This window comes from Bos taurus, chromosome 2, assembly GCF_002263795.3.
Source record: "Bos taurus isolate L1 Dominette 01449 registration number 42190680 breed Hereford chromosome 2, ARS-UCD2.0, whole genome shotgun sequence".
NCBI lineage: Eukaryota > Metazoa > Chordata > Mammalia > Artiodactyla > Bovidae > Bos > Bos taurus.
This window is the reverse complement of record NC_037329.1, coordinates 84,368,337-84,391,394: the sequence shown is the minus strand read 5'-3', so window position 1 is coordinate 84,391,394 and position 23,058 is coordinate 84,368,337. Positions and strand designations below refer to the sequence as shown.

The 23,058-nt window shown below is 37.0% G+C and overlaps 2 protein-coding genes across 11 annotated transcripts in view; one reads left to right on the top strand and one right to left on the bottom strand.

Moving 5' to 3' along the window:
* DNAH7 (dynein axonemal heavy chain 7) overlaps positions 1–16,376 on the top strand; it is a 257,550-nt gene extending 241,174 nt beyond the window's left edge. For 2 of the 3 annotated variants that reach the window (XM_059874486.1, XM_025001611.2), the window contains exons 60-64: positions 2,539–2,769; positions 5,832–5,984; positions 7,771–7,948; positions 11,551–11,654; positions 14,081–16,376. In XM_059874486.1, the coding sequence (XP_059730469.1) occupies positions 2,539–2,769; positions 5,832–5,984; positions 7,771–7,948; positions 11,551–11,654; positions 14,081–14,287 (873 nt within the window). In that variant the 3' untranslated portion in view covers positions 14,288–16,376. The remainder of the gene's footprint in view (positions 1–2,538; positions 2,770–5,831; positions 5,985–7,770; positions 7,949–11,550; positions 11,655–14,080) is intronic. The other variant, NM_001143874.1, reaches the window with a different exon arrangement.
* The window catches only part of SLC39A10 (solute carrier family 39 member 10), a 162,581-nt gene continuing 153,991 nt past the window's right edge, over positions 14,469–23,058 (bottom strand). For 7 of the 8 annotated variants that reach the window (XM_025001833.2, XM_010802174.4, XM_059874558.1 and 4 more), the window contains 2 exons: positions 22,584–22,774; positions 14,478–17,253 (listed from right to left, as the gene is read on the bottom strand). In XM_025001833.2, coding sequence (XP_024857601.1) covers positions 17,095–17,253; positions 22,584–22,774 — 350 coding nt within the window. In that variant the 3' untranslated portion in view covers positions 14,478–17,094. Of the gene's footprint in view, positions 17,254–22,583; positions 22,775–23,058 lie in introns of all 8 variants that reach the window. The other variant, NM_001205880.3, reaches the window with a different exon arrangement.

Below are 23,058 nucleotides of genomic sequence, written 5' to 3'. Positions count from 1 at the left end.
CAGAATACATAAAGCAGTGGTCTTATTCCAACAGAAAATGACTCAGAATCAAACAAACAAGTTTAAATACACTTGGGGTATTTTCTTAGTATGTGATTAAACAACGTCTTTCAATATTCTCCAAATCAAATTGTCAAATACAAATTAATGTAATGGGTAGGCAGGAGTTCAGTGATTCTACATTGAGTTTACCACAGTTCAGAGGCAACAAGATAGACCAAACAGCAGAGCAAGGTCATGAGGACAGGACCTTCACATTGTGTATTGAAATAAAATATCTTTTGAAGTGAGAGGAGCTAGTGAGGTTGAGAATGTTACTTTTGCAGAGCTGTCTTACCTATGGTGAACTGCCTGACTTGCTTTTGACTAAGAAAAGTGTTTCAACCTAAAATATTGTTAAACTAGAAATGGAAAGGTTGAATTCCATGATGTCTCCTTGAAAATGGATCCCACTTATCTTTATTTGATTAATAAAAGGAAAACAACTGTTAGAAGATTTCAAATGGTATTTGTGAAAACTCTTAAAAGACGATTAAAAAAGAACCCAAGTTAAATAATTACAAATAACACCCTTTTGCTCTTAATTCTCAATACCAGTTGGATATTACTTTTAAAACGTATCTCCCCAACTGTGTGATTTTGGTGTGTGAGAAATAGGTATAGGAATGTGTGTTACTAAAATATTTTTCTTACATTTTTGAAGGGTTATAGGCCTAGGATTTATTTTGGGGGGTGGTGGTTGGGGGGTTTGGTGGAGGTGCAGCTCTTGTTGGAAAACAGAAATGTTTTAAATGAGTTTATAGTACATTGTATGCACATCAAAATACAAATAGAAATCAGCATATCATTCTTCAAATGCAACAGAAATAGGTATTTCACTAGTTTTGACCAAATATTCATTACTTTCTTTGTTATCTGTAATTTGTCTTATATATTTGGTTGTAAACCTAGTACTTTAGGATTGTGGTAAAGGATTACTATATTGGCATAGTCCCCCCCCCCCTTTTTTTTCTAGCTTGTAATTAATACTAACATTTAATTTTTTTAAAATTTTATTTTATTTTTAAACTTTACAATATTGTATTCGTTTTGCCAAATATCGAAATGAATCCGCCACAGGTATACCTGTGTTCCCCATCCTGAACCCTCCTCCCTCCTCCCTCCCCATACCATCCCTCTGGATCGTCCCAGTGCACCAGCCCCAATTATCCAGTATCGTGCATCGAGCCTGGACTGGCGACTCGTTTCATACATGATATTATACATGTTTCACTGCTATTCTCCCAAATCTCCCCACCCTCTCCCTCTCCCACAGAGTCCATAAGACTGATCTATACATCAGTGTCTCTTTTGCTGTCTCGTACACAGGGTTATTGTTACTCTGGATATATGAACAGGAGTGGGATTGCTGATCACACGGCAGCTCTGTTTTTAGTTTTTTAAGGAACCTCCATATTGTTCTCCATGGTACTGAACCAAGTTATATTTCCACCAATACTGTGGCAGGATTCCCTTTTCTCCACATTCTGTCTCCAGTATTTTTTGTTTGTAGATTTTTTGATGAGGATCATTCTGACCAGTATGGAATGAAACCTCTTTGTATTGTTAATGTGCATTTCTATAATAGTTATTGATGTTTAATTTTTTATTGCACATTTTTATAGGAAGGTGTTAGGGTACCATTAAAAATCTTCCTAGAAACTTAAGTAGAAGTTATTGTCAATATGTATGGCATAGATCCAATATAGAAACTAGAAAATATAAAATCTGAAATAAAACTAAACACAATTTCCTGGGGCTGAAAAAATATGAGATGCATTCATTTATATTCTAATAGTGCGTATTCTCTCTCCATGCACACACACACACACACACACACACACACATTTATTTTGAGGATTTAAAAGGTTTTCTCAGAAAATATAGATTCATTTATATGGTGCCACTATAAACATAAGAAATAAAAGTTGAAATGAAATTCCGCTTCCTTGCTTACAGTGTGAATTACTAAAGTCTGCTTTATCTCTATAACTCTTCCAACTGCTTGGAAGATTAGAGCTTATTTTCTTTGCCCTCTTGGGTTCAAGGAGAAAGCTATATCTCTGCTTTTGGCAACCGGTAGGCACCAGAGTTATTATTAGCAAATATATTTTTGGCAAGCTTTCTCATAGCAAAACCAGATTTCCTCTTTCTGGGCTTTGATGCCCATCATCACTTGACCACCCCACCATGGTGAATGCTTTTGCTCCCTCTGTCCACAGCATCTGCCCTTCCCTCTATTCCTAGAGAGCATAGTGCTTCCTCCAGACCTCCTTTTGCCATTGAACATTGTACATAACCTTCTAACAGTTGTTTTCCTCCTGAAGCTTCATTCCCATGCCTGTTACCATCACGTCAATAAATCTTATGTGGAGAAGAATCATAGCTAAAATAACAAAGTAGTACTCATTCTTACAAAATTTACCTTAGGAATTTTCCCATCCAGCAATTCTTAGACCTTTGTGAGCATTTCTGATTCATAGTTTGAACTCTTCCCAGTCTCGTTCAGCAGATGCTGGTGCAAAATCATCGGATGAAGTGGTGGATGAGGTTGCTGGTGACATCTTGGGTAAACTTCCAAACAACTTTGACGTTGAGTCTGCAATGAGGAGATACCCAACCACTTACACTCAGAGCATGAACACAGTGCTTGTTCAAGAAATGGGACGGTTCAATAAGTTGCTGCAGACCATAAGAGACTCATGCATTAACATCCAGAAAGCAATCAAGGTAAGGGCAAGTCCACCAAGAAAAAATTCATTGAAATAAACAAATCATTGATTTACTCAGCCAGCATGTATTGGGCACAGATTCTGTGAAAGCACCTTTCTTGGTTCTGGGATAGAAAGAAAATCCCTGCCCTTAAAATGTGTATGGAATTCTGGGGCTGGCAGTTAATAAGTGGGTAAGTGAATATAGAGTATGGTACATAAAGCAGTCATTTGCTGGATGAGATACATGCTCAGAAGGCAGAAAGCATTAAGAGGTAAGAAAAACAAAGCTTCTGCCCTCACTGAGCTTACCTTAGTGAGGGAGACAAACAATTAACAAATAAACTTGCAGTCAATGGTAAATTCTATGGAAAAAAATAAAATGGGATAAGGATGTGGAGGGTGAGAGGTGGGAAACGCAGTCATTTGGAGTCAGGCCATTCTGAAGAGAGGCCTGATGGGAGGGGCAGGCCATGGAATGTCTGGGCAGCGGGTTGAGCCAGCAGGAAGGCCCTGAGAGCAGCAGCCTGGCATGGCCGAGGGGTACCGTGGGGAAGGCTGGCTTGGCTCAAGTGGAGTGAGCACAAGGGAGATGGTAGAACAGAGAGAGGAAAGCACAGGCTCGCGATGGCCTTGTCGGCCAAGGTTGGGATCTTCAATTCTATTCTACAGTGTAGAGGCAAAGGGAGGCCTTCAGAGGAATTTAAGCAATAAAGTGAAATGACCTGTTTTGTATTTTTAAAGATTGCTCTGACCTCAGCGGAATGGATTGTAGGGAAACCAGAACATAGGCAGAAGCCAATTATAAGATAGAGGTCTTCCAGCTGAGTTGGTTTCTTGTAGGAGCAGTGGAGGTGCAGGAGAGTGGTTGGATATGAGTTATTGTTGAAAGAGGAGTCTATCTGGCCAGCTGTGGTATGACCTGGCAGGGCTATTTAGCTAAGTATTTGGTATCTTGTGTTTCTCCTTAACCTGGTTCTCCCTATTTCCTTCCTGCAAAATGAAGGCCTGGCTTTCCACATTCTAGGAGATAAAAGGGGAAAGAGGCCCGAGGGAGCTCGGCAGCCGATATACATGGATTCACTTAAATCCCAGTTTGGGTATGGGAATTCTGACACCAACTAAGCCTGGCTGGCATTCTTCCCCTCCAAGGGTTTCTTCATTTTCCTTTCCAGGTTTCATTCAAAGTAGGTGATGTGTAGTTTTGTGGGGAAAGACCCAGGAGTCTGTTTTTTAAGGCAGATCTCAACAATCTTCATTTTAGCACCACCTTCTTCTCCTCCCTAGCTAAGGCCATCACTTCCAAATATTTGGAATATCCTAGTTGATTCTCAGCTTTGCCCTCTACCAGTTTAGGATCGAGTTTCTCCTGACAACTAAGTCAGCTACCAACAGTCCCATGCTTTCTAGCTCCCAGTATTGTTTTGCTTCTTCCTGCACCTGTAGGCTTATGGGGGGTTTTTGGAGGTGTAGTATTTTTTGTTTTCAGGGGGTGGATTTGGCCATACCACACAGCATACAGGATCTTAGTTTCCCACCAGGGATCAAACCTGTGCCCCCTGCAGTGGAAGCATGGAGTCTTAACCTCTAGACCACAAGGAAAGTTCCTAGGCTTGTGCTTTTAAGAAGGAGCCTATTATACAGAGTGAAGTAAGCCAGAAAGAAAAACACCAATACAGTATACTAACGCATATATATGGAATTTAGAAAGATGCTAACAATAACCCTGTGTACGAGACAGCAAAAGAGACACTGATGTATAGAACAGTCTTATGGACTCTGTTGGAGAGGGAGAGGGTGGGAAGATTTGGGAGAATGGCATTGAAACATGTATAATATCATGTATGAAACGAGTCGCCAGTCCAGGTTCGATGCACGATACTGGATGCTTGGGGCTAGTGCACTGGGACGGCCCAGAGGGATGGTATGGGGAGGGAGGAGGGAGGAGGGTTCAGGATGGGGAACACATGTATACCTGTGGCGGATTCATTTCGATATTTGGCAAAACTAATACAATTTGTAAAGTTTAAAAATAAAAAAAAAAGAAGACAAAAAAAAAATTCCTTTACTGTTGTTTCAGGGTTTGGAGAATGAGGAAAATGAAATGTGGGTGTTTAATCCATTAAATTTACTCTAAAATTTTCTCCATATGTTAGTTGGAATGATACTGTCAGCTATGGAGAAAACAGAAATGATGGCAACTGGCCCAGTTGCAAGATCACATAGGAATTTTCAAGGGCTTCAAAGTTTTACCATCTGTTAGGATCTTCAATTTTATTCTAAAGTGTAAAGGTAAAGGGAAGTCTTCATTATGCAATGAAGTAAAATGATCTATTTTACATTTCAAAATGGGATAAAATCAATTAGACTTCACAGTTGCAATCCAGGATATTCAACCTTTCAAGGCACTTTGTATCATTTTGCTCATTTTATAGTTATCACTATCCTTTTAAGAAGGCCAGGACAGAGGTATGTTAGTTGTCTATTTAATAGATAAATAAACTAAGTCAAAGTTAGGCTGTGACTTAATAGGCAGTGAGGAGCCAAGTGTTGATTAAGATCTTCCAAGCTGGGCCGAATGGGTAAAGGTAGTCAAAAGGTACAAACTTCCAGTTACAAAATATATCCTGGAGTTACAATGTACAGCTTAGTGACTACAGTCAATAATACTGTATTGTGTATTTGAAAGTTGTTAAGAGAGTAGATCTTAAAAGTTCTCATCACACAAAAAAATGTAACTATGTATGATGATGAATGTTAACTAGGCTTATTGTAGTGAACAATTCACAATATACACAAATATTGAATCATTATGTTATACATCTAAAACTAATACTGTATGTCAGTATTATTTATATTTCAATAAAAGAAACTTTCCATTAAAATTTGATTAGATTAAAATTAATATTTTTCTAAGAAATAATTCAAAGATTCCATGTCTTGTGAGTCAAAGAAAATACCTTTTCTTTCTCCCTTTTTTTTTGCTATACTTAACTAATCATAACTGTAAACAAGTTTAATTATAAAATTATTCAAATGCTAGAATACTGTCATGTCAAACAATGGTTAAATGTGTTTCAGGGGCTTGTAGTGATGTCTACAGATCTTGAGGAAGTGGTTAGCAGTATTTTGAATGTCAAGATCCCAGGAATGTGGATGGGGAAATCATACCCAAGCCTTAAACCACTTGGGAGCTATGTGAATGACTTCCTTGCAAGACTAAAGTTTTTGCAGGTGAGTTCGTCCGAATGCTCATACATTAGGTTTCTTTTGATTTCATTTTCTTCACTAGGATTTGCGACCCCATGTACGGTAGTCTGCCAGGGTCCTCTGTCCATGGGATTCTCCAGGCAAGAATGCTAGAGTGGGTAGCCATTCCTGTTCCTGGGGGATCTTCCCGACTCAGGGATCAAACCTGGGTCTCCTGCATTGAAGGTGGATTCTTTATCATCTGAACCACCAGAGAAGCCCATAATGAGCATTATTGTCTAGTTTTTATGTGTATCCCAAGCATAAATGACCACTACTCAATATCACATATAGTTTATGTAACTGTTGCAGTAAATTGTCAAAATACAAATATTGGAAGTAGAATCTCTGGAAGCTTCTTTAGGAGAGGTGTTCATGTTCAGTGAAATTAGAAATTCAAATCAATGACATTTGAAGAGAAAAAGGGACTCTCTGTGTTGATATTTCTACTGACTATTTAGCTTTAAGAGATCCCTACAATGGAGCATCCTGCAAGGCCAGACAAGCTACTAGTAAGGAAAATGATTTCTTCCTTGTGCAGCAGTCTTCCAGGTCATGAAATCACTAGATTGCTATTTCAGCCCAAGTCAGTAATGGGCCAATTGTCTTGGAAACGTAGAGTGGGCAGAAGCCTGTCTCCTAATTACCTGGCAATATTGGTTCTTAACTATGTTCTTATTAACAATTCTATTTGTTAGAAGTATTAATTTCCTAAGTGCTATATATAATGCATCAAAAGTTGCCTGTGAGGAAATTTCTCCAGGGATGGACTGACTAAACTCCCTTTCCATAATATAGGCCTTCTGTAGTACTAGACTTGGTACTAAAGAATTAAGACTGTTCTTGAAAAATGAAGACTCTACCTTGGATGCTTATAGGGGAAAGTTCTTCAAATTCACTTCTTCAGACTGACTTCTATAATTTACCACTTAGTCAGTCAATACTCAACTACTTGTTATATGATATGAACAGAATTACCCAGGTATCTTGATACTTACAAAGATCTCAAGCTCTCACTACCCTGTATCTTCTGGGAGTTTGTTGTACAATATAGTGTCTTCATACATTAGATTCATTGTATTTTAGTGAAGTAGAAGGGAAAACTTCTAAAGGAATATTCTACCGGGTACTATAAACCAGAGAAGAAAAAAGTGAAAAAACATTATCATCTAATCAAACCTTGTAGGAAGATCTTCCTTTATTCAACTAAACATGATCTAGCAGGCAACAATGTATATTAGACACTCACTATTGTAGGGAACTTTTCTGAAAGAATCACTGTGCTGCACTCAGTCATGTCTGACTCTCTGTGACCCAATGGACTGTAGCCCATCAGGCTCCTCTGTCCATGGGAGTCTCCCAGCAAGAATACTGGGGTGGGTTGCCATTTCCTCCTCCAGGGGATCTTCTGGACCCAGGAATCGAACCTATGTCTCTTACATCTCCTGCATCAGCAGGTGGATTCTTTACCACTAGCACTGCCTGGGAAGCCCAAAACAATCACTGGGCATGTATAAAACAGTCATTTGTATATGCATTCATATCATTGCACAAGCTGGTGCAATGGATATGAAATTGACGCCAGAACACATGCTGAACATGCTGGCTGTTTTTCAAACTTTGAGAGTATGGCTTTTTATTACTCCAAGTGTTAGCTTATTAGTTTACTAGAAAATAACAGGGGGAGTGTTTGGGGCAAATTTTATTAAGCAACGTTGTATTCAAAGTTGAAAGGCTCTAGCGTCTGGACACTTGTGCTTTGATACCACAGCAATGGTACGAGGTCGGGCCTCCTCCAGTCTTCTGGCTTTCTGGCTTCTTCTTCACACAAGCTTTCCTGACTGGTGCCCAGCAAAACTATGCCAGGAAACACACCATCCCCATTGATCTTCTTGGGTTTGACTATGAAGTAATGGAAGACAAAGAATACAAGCATGCTCCAGAAGATGGTAAGTGGCAGCAGTGGAATGAGTTGGCTTATATCTTGACACTGAACAAAAACATCACCTTCTTGCTTAATTTTCTCAGCTGTTAAAAAGGCAGAATGAGCAAAAGAGCAAGAATAAGAAAAAAATGGGGATGAAATGAATCTGAATAAAGAGTATATGTCCCTTGCATTGTTGTAGTTTTACACTTTGTAATTCTGAAGTTATTTCTAAAAAAATGTGTTGGCTAGAAAGTAATCATCAAATTAACATTACATGGGATAATCAGCCATAATCTGTTATGGCTGGTTGTTTTAATTGATATACAGTTGATTTCCCATGTTCTGTTCATTTCTGATGTACAGCAAAATGATTCAGTTACACATATTATATGTATATATAATATATACATATGTTTTATAAATATATAAATATATATATATATATATACACACATCCTTTTATATTCTTTTCCATTATGATTTATCATAGGATACTGAATATAGCTTTCTGTGTTATGCAATAGGATTTTGTTGTTTATACTTTCCATATATAATAGCTTACATCTGCTAACCCCAAACTCCCATTCCACCCCTTCCCCAACTCCTTCCTCCTTGGCAATCACAAGTCTGTTCTCTATGAGTCTGTTTCTGTTTCATAGATAGATTCATTACTGTCATATTTTTAGATTCCACATATAAGTGATATCATACGGTATTTGTCTTTCTGACTTCACTTAGTATGACAACTCCAGGTCATCATGTTGTAAATGGCATTATTTCATTTTTAGTGGTTGTGTACATGTACCATGTCTTCTTTATTCATCGATGTATCGGTGAACTTTTAGGTTGCTTCCATGTCTTGGCTATTGTAAACAGTATTGAAGTGGACGCTGGAGTGCATGTACCCTTTTAAACCATGTTCTTCTCCAGATATATGCCCAGGAGTGGGATTGTGGATCATATGGTAGCTCTATTTTTAGTTTTCATTATTCTGAGAGATGAATCAAAAAAAGATATTGCTGCAATTTATGTCCGAGTACCTATGTTTTCTACCAATGTTTTCTACATTCTACCTATGTTTTCTTCTAAGAGTATTTTAGTATTCATTATTATGTCTGTAATCCATTTAGAGTCTACTTTTGTGTATGGTGTTAGTGTTCTAATTCATTTTTTTTTAACATGTAGCAGTCCTTTTCCCAACACTATTTATTGAAGAGACTGTCTTTTCTCCACTGTATAGTCTTGCCTCCTTTGTTGTAGATTAATTGACCATAGGTGCATGGGTTTATTTCTGGGCATTCTATCCTGTTCCACTGATCTGTATTTCTGTTTTTGTGCCAGTACCATACTGTTTTGCCGACTGTAGCTTTGTAATACAGTCTTAAGTCAGGGAGCATTGCTCTGGCTATTCAGGGCCTTTTGTGGGGTCTTGTGTATTTTGCGGCCATGAAAAAAGCTACTCACTCTTAAAGTGACTTTTAAAGTGGCCACAATGCCATTGTAAATCTATCTAGATTTAGTATCATATATTCTACATGTGTTTGCCTAAGATTTGTCTTAACTGAATCTAGCACCCAGTAGTTCAGGTATCAATGGGAAAAGCACTACAAAGCAAGAAGCGGGCAGGAAGGAGTGAACAAGGGCTGGGGGTGCTGCCACCTCCACTCTGTGCTGACCACAACTCACAGAAGCAAAGTGACTCACAGACCATGAAAGTGAACGTCACTCAGTCATGTCCAACTCTTTGTGACCCCAAGGACGATATAGTCCATGGAATTCTCCAGGCCAGAATACTGGAGTGGGTAGCCTTTCCCTTCTCTGGGGGATCTTCCCAACCCAGGAATTGAACAAGGGTCTCCTGCATTGCAGGTGTATTCTTTACCAACAAAGCTATCAGGGAAGCCCCACAGACCAGGAAGGGCTGTTAAAACAGGACCCAGTTAGTATCTCCTGTCATTTTATTTTGTGTTTTCCATATGGCCCGTGAGACACAAAAATTTATTTGTCCCCATCACATTTCTTATAAAATTGTTGCTAGGTTGGAGGGAACTTTTATCCCCATTGCCGCTATTCTTAAGCGGTTAAGATGAATTCTTCTCTTTACTCCCTCTGACATAATCTTTCTTTTCCAAGTAAGAAATAGATCACCCATTAGTTAAAGCCAGACATGTACTGGGCTGTGCTTACCAGTCAGCAAGGTCAGAGTATTAAAAGCTCTCTGGGACCTGACTGCAATCTCCTCTACTTTCTCTGTTCCCATCTATTATTGTGACTGGCCTGCAGACTAAGATCTGGCTGGAGATGTGGGCATGTAGGATGTGCTTGCAGATCTCCCTGGCCCCCTCAGGCAGATCCACCCCTGACCTGGCTCCAGGCTCAAGATGCATTTTGCAATTCAGCTTTACTAGAGTTATTCTTGGGAAGTTATTGGATGAGTGCTTTACCAGCAAATAAAATTGACCTTTTATTCCAGCTATTCTTTCCGTCAGTTAAAACCTAGAGAGAACAGAGGGTAAGTCTTCCCCTCAACATCCATCACTGGGCTATCCACATGTGGCCTTTTAAATTTATAACTAAAATTAAATTTAAATCTCTTGGTCCCACTAGCCATGTTTTCTATGTTTTAATAGCCAATCATATTGGAAAACATAGATATAAAATATTTCCATCACTGGAGAAAGTCCTATTGGACAGCACTGCCCAAGTGGATTTTCATATCCTATTTTCACAAACTGCTTTCGTCAGGAGAGCTGATTTGATTCTAACTGTACAAGATAGAAACAGACATTCAGTTCAGTTCAGTCGCTCAGTTGTGTCTGTCTCTTTGCGACTCCATAGACTGCAGCACACCGGGCGTTATTATTTTACAAATATCTTCCAATTGTTCTCTGGATAAAAAAACAGATATAGAGTTAAATGAATTGTTCAAGATCACACCTCACATTAGGAACTCTTCACCTATGTCTTCCTAAGTTCTTCAAGGCCTCCCTTCATATCTGTGCAACAAATTACAATGAATATTTTTGTGTGCAGATACCCATATTCAATTCATGAAACTTTACACAAGTGGATAGCCAGGGATGTGATCCAGGTTTCATGGATTCCTTAATTTTTGTTCTTCAGTTGATCATGTATGACATTGCCTTTGGGATTCTCATACAGACTGAGGTGCAGCCTTGGAGTGAGAAGATTCTAAAAGGGGAGGAGAAATTTAACTCTCAGGACATAAGACATCAGCAGAAGGGTGTTTTGTTCCCATGCTGCCTAGAAGCCACTGGGTCCCTACAATGACATTAAGAACTTCTGTAGATTTTGTGGACTCGACATTATAGTCATTGGTCAATTAAAATAGAAACCAATGTTTACCCAAACAGAGAACTTCATGTAAACTAATTTAAAATTCCTTTCCTCTTTTTGTCTCCCACATCAAGTTTTACTAGGCAAAGTATAGCTATTCTTAAGAATATTAACACAAACTCAGAAACTGACTTTAGAGCAGATCTTCGTTTGCTGAACTAGTGTCACTTGGACAGTAGTCACCTGTAGGAATTTCAGCTTCACAACTCAATCTCAATCTGTATGTATATGCAAAGTGTTGTATTAACCTGCTTCTTTTATATTTAGGTGTTTTCATTCACGGACTATTTCTGGACGGAGCTTCCTGGAATAGAAAGATCAAGAAACTTGCAGAATCACATCCCAAAATTCTTTATGATACAGTGCCTGTGGTTAGTATTTTCTAATGATATATATGTGGGGGGCTATTTTATACACGTACATACACATATGCAGTCAACTCTTTTTACAGTAGTTATGTTTTATAAACTTGCTACCAACATTAGTGAATACCGAACTCCTAGGCAAAATATAAGGTTTTTGCAAAAAACCTAGGCAGAAACACCTAGGCAAAAATCAGGTGGCCACATTTTTGTTAACTGATCAATATATAACTTTATTTTGTGCTTTTGTTTAAAGATACCTTATTTAGTATATACTGTTCATTCATTAACATTGAACTCATGGACTATAACTCATTCCTAAACAGTATTTATAAGGCATATCGCAACCTTCTTGTATGAGGAACATAGATAGCACCTCAGCCCTACACTTAGGGGCCTTTTTAAACAGAGCAATTACCAACCGAAAAACAAAATGCAAAAAGCTTAGCATCGAAAGGATACTTGTTTATATTATAGTTGCAAGAGTTGAAACAAGGTGGCAGAATGTCACCAGGTTCAACTTCAGTTGGGAACATGCTTGCTGGTGACTTAGTTTTTGCTGCTCTGGCATGCTTACTAATGAACATGAAAGCACAGAATATCGATATTAGGATTAGGACTAAATTTTAGTGACAGGCAAATTTGCAAATATGGAATCCAGGAGTAATGAGGACTGACTGTATACATGTGTCCACATCCACACATAGGTTTATGATTTCTCTTACATATACACTGACCTAAAAATGTGAAACTTGCAGATTAAAAGATCAGATCAGATCAGTCGCTCAGTCGTGTCCGACTCTTTGCGACCCCATGAATTGCAGCACGCCAGGCCTCCCTGTCCATCACCAACTCCCGGAGTTCACTCAGACTCACGTCCATCAAGTCAGTGATGCCATCCAGCCATCTCATCCTCTGTCGTCCCCTTCTCCTCTTGCCCCTAATCCCTCCCAGCATCAGAGTCTTTTCCAATGAGTCAACTCTTCTCATGAGATGACTAAAAGATAGTTATATGAAAACCATCCATTTAAAAAAATTGTTTTCTAGGCACCAGTCTTTAGCATGGGCATACTAAGCTATATAAATACTAAGTTTCCAGCTGTTACTGCATTATGAGAAGATGGCTAGAGAGATTTTCACATAATTTGAGGGGTCAGTCTGGGATAGTGATAAAATATAGGCTGAGTTTTACATGAACTTATATGAATTCTGTTTGTGGGACACTGGGAGCCACTCAAAGACAGGCAATAATCCTTCAGAGCAGTTCTAACAGGTACAGAGAGGGACCAGCTGACAGCCGATTGCAAGAAACCTGCCATATATATACCAAGATACTGTGGACAGATAAAGTTTCAAATAAGAGACCCAAACTGAAAGTCACAAGGGCAAAATGTCTGCAATTTCAGGAGTCGATCTGGATCAATTTTTTTCTTTCATATAGAAACTCAAGTTTGTGAATAGGATTTTAAGTAGATAATCTTCTGAAAAAGAAGTCACTAGTAAGAAAAACTCCCATTAAAAAAATCCACTTAGTTGAAACAAACCATGTCCAACTTGAGTGTGAAGTCCTTGTATTCAACAGTATCTGAAGAACAGCTTTCTAGATCTCCACAATTATGTGGCAGAGAGACTAGTACCCTTATTAGCGCCTTTACACAGTTTGTGCTTAAACCTGAGAAACAACAACAAAAAAAGGAATTCCAAACAGTGGGGACGTCAAGAATTGCTATTAGTACTGGACAAAGGTATTCAAGTTCTAAAAATGAAACACTATTTCCCCTTTTTGATCATAGTTTGTTCTTTACTCTTATATTCAGAAATTAACTTGCTCTAAAATTTTATTGAGATTAGTGAGGTTCAACTATACTTAACATTCTAGGAACTTGACTAATGACTCTTTAAGAATAATCATAGAGTTGTATTGCAGTTATAAAAGCAACTGTGTTTTAAACAGCACAAAATAATAGCCCTTTTAAAATAGTCACCTAACATGGGGGAGGTGATCTAGTTCAACAGTCACTGATAAAAATCCTTTCAGAGTATTTTGGGATTGGCCTTTAATAAAGCAACATAATTTTGAATATCAGTGGTAGCAGTTCTCACCTTTGAAAAGTATATCTGATTTTATTATTAGTGTAAGCACCAAAAGTCATCCTCAGGTAGGTATGGTAGGGAGATGATGAATAGATGGGTAGTATGCTTTCTTAGAGTAGATCACTATTTTTTCTTATTTAGCTTCTAAACTGGTTCTGAAGATAATTCTGAGAGCTCTAAATGTTTTGAGCAATGGCAGCACTGCTGACAAAAATAAAATCAATTTAGCCCATAGAAATTTGCAGACATAACTAACCTTATGCCAGTAATCCCACATTAAGTTCAAATATATATAAATATAACAAACAGCCTTGACTTAAATTTTGTCTACTTCCTTCTAGATGTGGCTAAAGCCCTGTAAGAGAACAGATATACCAGAACGACCAAGTTACACTGCCCCATTGTATAAGACAAGTGAGCGGAGAGGAACACTGTCAACCACTGGCCATTCTACGAATTTTGTGATTGCCATGATTCTTCCCTCTGACCAACCCAAGGAACACTGGATTGGACGGGGTGTAGCGCTGCTGTGTCAACTTAATTCATAATTAGAAGGTGTCATTTCCCTGTTTTCGTATTCTTTGTTAGATGAGTCAGTAGAAAATATATTTTACTTTTTAAAGAAGTTATTTGGTTTAAGTCAATTTGACTAAAGTTATACTTAATATTTAAAATGACTCATACTTCAAAGTTAGGAACTATTCTAACAGATTAAATAAGACACACTGGTATAGTTGCTCTTTTTGAATAACTTTATTTGGGGAGCGTTCCATAAGCATTAGGAACATACATAAAATGACACACCACTGTTGACAATGAAAAAACAGCATTTGATCATTTCCAGCTTTATAAATTTTTAAAAAATGATTCCGTTACAACAACAAAAAAAAGTTTAGATATTTTAGCAAGTATCACCTTGCAGGACCATAATCACATTTAAGCCACTGACTTACTGTTAATGGAAAAAATTCACACTGCATCTAGTTACTATAGTATTTCTAAGCATAATCACAGCTGATTGAATGCAATGTGATATACACCAAAATTCATATGAATGTCACACAGTGACAGCATTGTACAAGTAACATTAATGACCTCCAACAAACACATGTTAAATTAGACTGGTCAAGCTAAATGGAATGTTGGAGCCAAACAGAAATGTAGTGGAATTCAGATTGTCTAGTAAGACTTGAAATTATACATTAGGATGATGTAAAAACTAAATACTGGTGGAACCCCAAGAAAAATACTAGCAGCAACTGTTACAGCCCTCTTAGAAGTTTAAAAAAAATCTAGCAAATAAAGATACTACCATTTTTGAGAGAATATAAAACTTTATATACTTCAGCATAACCTATTTGCTTTAAATCAGGCATTTGTTTTTAAGACTGGGAGTATATTCCAGCTGTTGCTTTTCATAAAAGTTTTAAAATTAAGCAGATTTAATGCTGGAATGCAGAATTCTCCTTGGGCATAAAGACCCCAAAATGAACTATAAATATACCTTGGTTCAGAAAGCAAGATATCTGAATCACTTGAAGTTGGCAGTACTAAATAAAATATCAGCACCTTTTAGCTAGGTTGCTTGAAGGGTCAAGCAATGAGATGAGGACTGTCCTAATTCAGTGCCCAATGCTGAAAGTAATCTAAGTATAAAACTCCTACTTGTTATAGGAAGCCATGAAGAAAGCAAGAAATAATTTTTCAAATTCAAGCATAAATGAAGGAACTAACCCCTAATGAACCCCTTGCTTACACCATACAGGAGAAACACTGGCAATACTCTTAATACCTGGATGCATGTGCTGCTCAGTTTTGTTTTAAAGTTCATGGAGTAAGAGAAAAGGAACTGGGGAAAGGAGGAGGACCAACTGAAGACATTTTAAATGGAATGGAACGAGTTTGGCTCTTAAATATCTGAACAGTAAGATTTTTAAAGCTGCTACACAGGTAGCCAAGCAGATCAAAACAAAGCTGCCCGCAGGTAGTTCAAATACAGTTTACCTGGCATAAATGAAGACCATGTGGCACAAGATGTAAACAGAAAAGCTACATGCATATGATTAGTACTACAAATTATTAGGTCAAAATTCAGGATAAATGTGGCTTGCACTTCTCACAAATCATTCACCATTTATGGCAGGAGAACAGGGCACCTAAAAAAGAGACCAATTCCTACCAGGCACGAAAAGCACATGTTGGCACAAAATGATAAGTGATTTCAGCCGAGTTACTTAACTGCATCTTCCAAGTCACCCGGTACCATGACAGCCAGGGCATCAATGGAGATCACCCTCAGAACCATTCTAGACTCAACGTACAGATTATGGACATGGTAAACTTGCTGACTTACAGCCTTACTGCCAGCCACAGCATGTGCTCTAGCTCCCAGTGCCAAACTGGTAGAGCACTGGGTACATTTAAAAACTTAAATTTCCCAAATAACTAATTATTTCTGTTTAAGTAGGGAATCTGAATATTTAGACCATGTTTGGGTTCTTCATTTTGCTGATATATTCTAAAGGGTTACAATTTTAAGGAAAAAAAAAAAAAACATTTTACCACATGCTCCAAACCCCTTACCCTCACCAAAAAACCTGAAACAAAAATAAAAGTTAAAAAAAAAAAAAGCCCAAACACCAAGTATAATATTAATACAAAGAACCATTATGAATCTGTCATTAAACTGAAGCTCACACAAATGTACAGTCACAAATTTCAGTAGTTTAGGCTGCAAGTTTAAACCCTATGCAAATATATACAAAAATAGTAACTCTAGATTCAAAGAATAAGGGCCTTTTCCCGATGCTAAATCCATACTCTAATGCAGCCTGAGCTTTCCTCTAGGTGCTACAGTCCTACTTTATGCAGCTTCAAAGCTGTGTCATGTTGATCCCATATGTAGCTGAATTAAAGGACACTACAATTCACTTTTAGCACAAAGAAAAGTCTGCCCGAAGTCCATTTAAAATATTTTTAAAGTTTAAGTGATTTTTTTTCTTTTTGGTTCAATTTCTATTTCTGCATAGCCACAGAAGTTTCTACTAATAGAGACTACTTTAGTGTTTTTTATATGATTATTTCTTTATAAAAAGTCTTAATCAAACCTATATCAACATTGGTTCATGGAGTCCCATTTTCTCCTTTCTTTATCACAAGTTTTCTATTTTTAAAAGACCCCTTCATGCAGGGAAAACAGTACTGAGCACTGGTCTTTGTGGTTAGGCTCAAATCTATGAACTTGTAAGTAGTGCAAGCCACTGACTTTTCTTTGAGCAATGTGCTTACAGTACAAGGAACAGATGCAAAGCTGCATGGTAACATTCTCATCATCAGCAGTGATTGCTGGGAATGGTCAAAACTGGAGGTCAAACACAATTTTGTCTTCATAGAGGGCAATTACCAGCATAATGGCAAATCCAAACAGCAATCCTAAATTCTGAAGAATGAATTGCCCCACTGGACAGAAGCCATGTTCTTCATTGTCACCATCACCATGCAACATTTCTGGAAGCTAAAAAATATTTTTTAAATATTTTAAAACAATTTTGTATAATCTCATTTTTTAAAACATTTTCCTATTTAAGAAAGTTAGTGACTAAAGCACAACTACTAATACTTTTGAACATGGTGCTAACCATATTTTAGTCAAACACTTAGAAATTTTATGCTCTAGCTATGTACTAAATAAAGACTAAATCTGTGCCCTCCTCACCTCCCAACAGAACACATCATATATGTATTAGTTACTTTTTAAAAGTTTTACTGTCTGCCAACATTTCTGCTAAAGTATAAAACTTTAGCAGTTTTGCCAATGAAACTCAGGGAAAAAAACACCACCATTCCCACACTTACTGATATATCTTAAGCTCACTGAGAAAGTAAGATTCCTTTGGGGGATATTTCATTCAAAACTATCATTTATTCACCCTTTTCCATCTAAATTCTCATTTCCAACTGCACATTTCATCAAGGATACACAGTAACAAGACAATTCCAAAATTGATACCTTTATGCTCTTAAAAGCCATTATTTTTCTTCCAATAATAGACAGAAATAGTGTATCAAGGCTGTGCAGCAGTACTACCAAGTTATGCATGCTATCTTCACAAGGTATTATATTCTCTTAACAGTGGTAACATTTTTAAAATTTGAAAGCTTCCAATATCTTTAAAGGCACAGTACACTGAAAAGTATAGTTCAGCTTCTAAAGCACAAGCATATACCACATTTAAAAATAATCCATAGAAAAGTATAAAACTAAAATCTTTAATGTGTCTAAGTAAAAAGGATTTGCTGAAGAATGAATGTATGTGCATTATTATAAGCATACATTCTTCCCACCCAAACATAATCAAAATTTAAAAAGAACTATTTCCAATTCTCATATTCATTTTTGTTTGTTGTTTGTTTTTCAAGTTTGGAGTGAATACCTACAGGACACTGATATGCTACTCTACTTGACACTAAGCTTTTACTCCAAACAGTATCTTGGTACTCTGGGGTTTAGGGAGGAGAAATGCAGTGTTAAGTACATAATGTCTACAAGGAAGAAATATCATTATTCATTATTAAATAATGAGTACAATTAATCCAATTACCATGCTCTGACAGTGCTACAGTATATTTAACAATCTCCTGAGAGTCCTATTTAAGAACTACTTCATGCTGGTTATATGTTCGGTTTATAGAAGTCTGTGCAGTAGTGTATGCTAATGGAGGTTACTGTTCTTATCCAGCAGAATTAAGTAGTAGAGACCATTATAAATGTCAAAGGTGAATAACTGTGACAGACATTATATGGTCCACAGAGTTTAAATATTTATTATTGTTTCTTTTACAGAAAAGTAAAAGAAATAATAAATATTTAAACTCTGTGGTTTGCCAACCCCTAGATTAAGACTACAACTGGCAGGTTCTTACCTATCATTTTAGAAAGAAGACTACTTTTATTGTTACAAAAAATTTTTTCCCAAGATTTTATGGTTACAAAAACTTTTAACTGTCCTTAGTATTTAAACATAAACAATGTACATTTCACAGAAATATTCCCTCTAGACATGTGCAGATACCAACAAGAAGAGGCACCATAGTGCCTCCCTCACACTCAATTCTGTCCTGAATGCTAACACCAGTACTGTCTGTCATAACCAGTTAAGAGCCAGCCAGTACCTACCTGTATGACCACAGGTGTTAACATGCAACAGTGCTTGTTGATAAACAGGTGCTATCCAAAGCTTCCAAAAACCAGAAACTTCCAATTTGTTAACTGTCTAAAACTAAAACTACTGGTATTGATGCTGTCTTACTTAATGACTATATAAATCAATATAAACTTCTTCCTTTTAGCTAAAGTGATCTTTATAAAACAAAAATGAGATAATGTCTGTCATTGTTGCTTAAACCTTTTAATGGTCTCCCAAAATTCATAAGATAGACTAACCTTTTTAGCATGGAAAATTGTATGACTCATGATCTGATCACCATCTACATAATTAATGTCACTGTAGATATATTACCTAATATATGTCCTAAATGAGTCCTAAAATATATGTTGATAGTTTGTCCCTGTCTTTTAGAATACTTAGGTGTTTTCAATTGAGACATTATAACTACTCTGCAAAAAGTTTTTTTTTTTTGAAACATGAAATATGATTTCATTTTTATTTGCTTGCTTTATTAGCAATAATCATTTTATTTCCTCAGAATATAGTCCCAGGAGTAGACTGACTGGTAAAAGAAATGATGTTATTTCTTACATGCCCTTTCCTCTTGATTCTGATAAACTCTTCTACCTTCTTTAAATACTTGGCTCAAATTTCCTATTCCAGAAAAACTTGCCTAATTTTATTTCCCAATTTTTTAGCTAGACTCTAATTTCACAAACATGGTACATCAGTCTATCATAATGTGCATACAAAAGATTGTAATTGATGGCTACTTTTCTTCTTCATTAGACTATTAATTCCTTACTATAATGACATTCTTGTTCTTTTTATAAGTTTAGCTCTCTAATATAAGAATTAGCTCATCCACTCTTCATTCAATTAATTACGAATTAATTATACATCTCCAGCAGTAACTGAAATATTATAAAAATGCCTGCCTTTCGAGAACTGATTGCCTAATGGGGCACAAAATGAACTCAATAAATAAAAAAAATGTTCAGTGTGTTATTAGTAAATTTAGATGCAAGTGCAAATGAGAAAAAGTAAAGTAGGAATAGAGGATGTGAAATGTTGGTGTGGAGACTGAAATTTTAGATAGGGTGCCTCAAGAAGTAAGGGAACTGGCCGGGAGAATGTCTCAGGAAAATATTCCACAGGAGTGATCAGCGAGAGCCAGGACCCTGAGGCAGAGTGTGCCTCCTGGGGGAGCAGAAGTGAGGTAAGGTTAGGAAAATCAGGGATGGAAAAGGAGGATAAAAAACCTTGAAGATCAAAACAAGAACTCTGTGCTTCTGCTTCAATGAGATGGAAAATCACTGAAGGGTTTGAAGCTCACAAGTGATATGATCTAATCTAATCTTACAAGGATCACTTGGAAAAAAAAGTCACCCAAGGTGTGGTGATAGATATAGAGTGTGGTGGCTATGACAAGGGCAAAAAAGCAGGGAGAACAGTTAAAAAGAGATGATGGTGCCTGGAAGGAGAGTAGAGTATAGGTGATGAGGAGATGGAGCCCCAGTAGATGTGGAAGGGACAGAAAAAGGAGAGTCAAAGAGTGATACTCAAGGGTTTGATCTGAGAAAGAATAAAGAAGAAGAAAAAAGTTATTGTTAATAGATGAAGGATTTAAAAAAAATAGATGGAGGATTCTAAAGGAAGTGCTGGTGTAAGGAGTAGGGTTGGCAAATATCAAGAGCTGGTTTCTGAATATATTAAGTTTATAACACCTTTTAGATATTCAGGTAAGCTGGTAGATAATGCTAATTTGGAGTTAAGGAAATGGCCTGGGCTAAAGATGTAAAGAAAATGAAAGTGTTAGTCACTCGGTCATGTCCAACTCTTTGTGATCCCATGAACTGTAGCCCGCCAGACTTCTCTGTCCATGGAATTCTCCAGGCAAGAATACTGGAGTGGGTAGCCATTCCCTTCCCCAGGGGATTTTCCCAACTCAGGGATCAAATCTGGGTCTCCTGCATTGCAGGCCAATTCTTGACTGTCTGAGCCACCAGAGAAGCACAAAAAATGTGATGTGATACACCCTCATTGTGTGTGTGTGCTCAGTCGCTCAGTCGTGCCTGACTTTTTGTGACCTCATGGGCTGTAGCCTATCAGGCTCCTTGGTCCACAGGGTGAGGGTTGCAAAGTTAGAAATTATCAGCCAATAAATACTTAAAGCCATGAGACTTTAGCCATGAGACCAGGTAAGATTACTGAGAGGACTTTCATCAACATTCAGAGGTAAGGGAAGAGAAGAAAATCCAGCAAAAGACTAAGAAAAGGCCAGAAACATGGGAATTCAGGAAATGGTGGTGGTACAGAAGCCAATGGCCAAGGAAATATTCCAAAGAGAAGAGCATGATCAACAGCCGGATGCTGCTGTTAGGAAAAGTGAAATGAAGACAAACAGGGTAAGTGACCAGCGGATTTAGCAATGTTCTGGTGAATGGTAGATCTGACAAAGTAACCTGGCAGAACAGTCAGGAAAAAAACCTAATGAGCTAGACTCATGAGAGAAAAGAATTAAAAAATAAGAATGGGTAATTACTATAACTGGGAAGGAGAATAATAAATAGGGCAGTAGCTAAAACTGAAACTGGAATTTAAAAAGATCCTCTTCCACCCTACCTTTTTAAGATAGGAAAAGTAACACGAGGTTTATACACTGATAGGAATGATCCAGCAGGAGGGAAAAATAAATGACGCAGGAAAAAGGGAGAAATTTAAGGGAGTTGGGTGAGAGAGGGGATAGATAAGATCTAGAGAACAGTTTGAAGGAGCTGGATCTAGTAGGAACACAGACGTTTTTTCATAGTAACAGGGACAAAGGTAAACAGGCATTGACACAGGGAAATGAGTAGAAATGGTGACAGGAACTAGTGGGAAGTTGTCTCAGTGGCTTCAGTGTTCTCCATGAAATAGGACAGTAAGTGAGGTGTTAGAGGCTTAAGGAGAGAGGAGGTAAATGGCTGCTTCTGGATATAAAATAAAAATTATTTTTTCTTACTGTCCAAACTTGCTATAATAAATATTCTGTAATTAAAAATTTAGGTTATATAACTGAAACGAGACTATCTACTAGAGTCTACTAGGTAGAAAAGTGAACACAGTTATCTAGTTAAAAACAGAAAGTAACCAAATTATTTTGCAAACACACTGCCTAACACATATAGGGTATAAAAGTAAAATTAAAATTAAACTAATTAGTGTTACAGATTTATTAACTTTAAATTGAAGTTAGAAATAAGGGCAATTACATAAACCCCTTGGAATATAAACCATTTTCTGCAGAAGGCTGGAGAAATATAGTACTTCCTTCCTATTTGCTATTAAGCAAGCTCAAAGAATTATTTTGTTAACCATAAAAAAACACTTCCACCTCAATATTACAAAACCTTCAAAGTACTATAGTAATTTTTTAATTATACCTTTAAATATTATTGATGGTTACTTTGAGTAGTAATATTATTTGATCAAAAATTTTCAAGATAACTGGTTGCCAAAGAAGGAATCCTCCTACTTAAATGTCTTAATAGATTATTTAAGATATCATATGTCTTTAAAATGGGTTATATTTATTAGTCTTTCAAACTACATCCAAAGAGTTCTTCCATTTTTGGAAGATCATTCTATTTACAGGTTTAGTGTAAGAACAAAAATATAAAATAAGCTGTCTTACCATATCCACCAAGGCTACGTAGAGGAACATGCCTGCAGTGATTGCAAAGATCCAAAGTGTGATGTTATTGGCATACTGACCAACAGCTGTGCCTATGAGCATGCCTATGTAGGCCATCATGGCAGAGAGGAGGTTGTATACAATTGCTTGCTTTACAGTCATGCCTGCTTTAAGAAGAACTGCAAAATCACCTGCAGTTAAGACATAAGGTAAGTTTTAAAACCACAGGATTTTACTTACCAATTCAGGAAAACACCAACAAAAAAACAAAATTAAGAATGACATTAAAAGATATACCTTTATAACTGAAATTTTATAATGAAATTTAATTTTACTTATTAAACCTTAATACATGCAAAACCTTGGGTGAATCTCAAAGGCATCATGCTGAAAAATAGTCTGGAAGGTTATATATGATTCCATTATATGATATTCTCAAAAAGATAAAACGATAGTGATGAAGAGCACTTGGGGT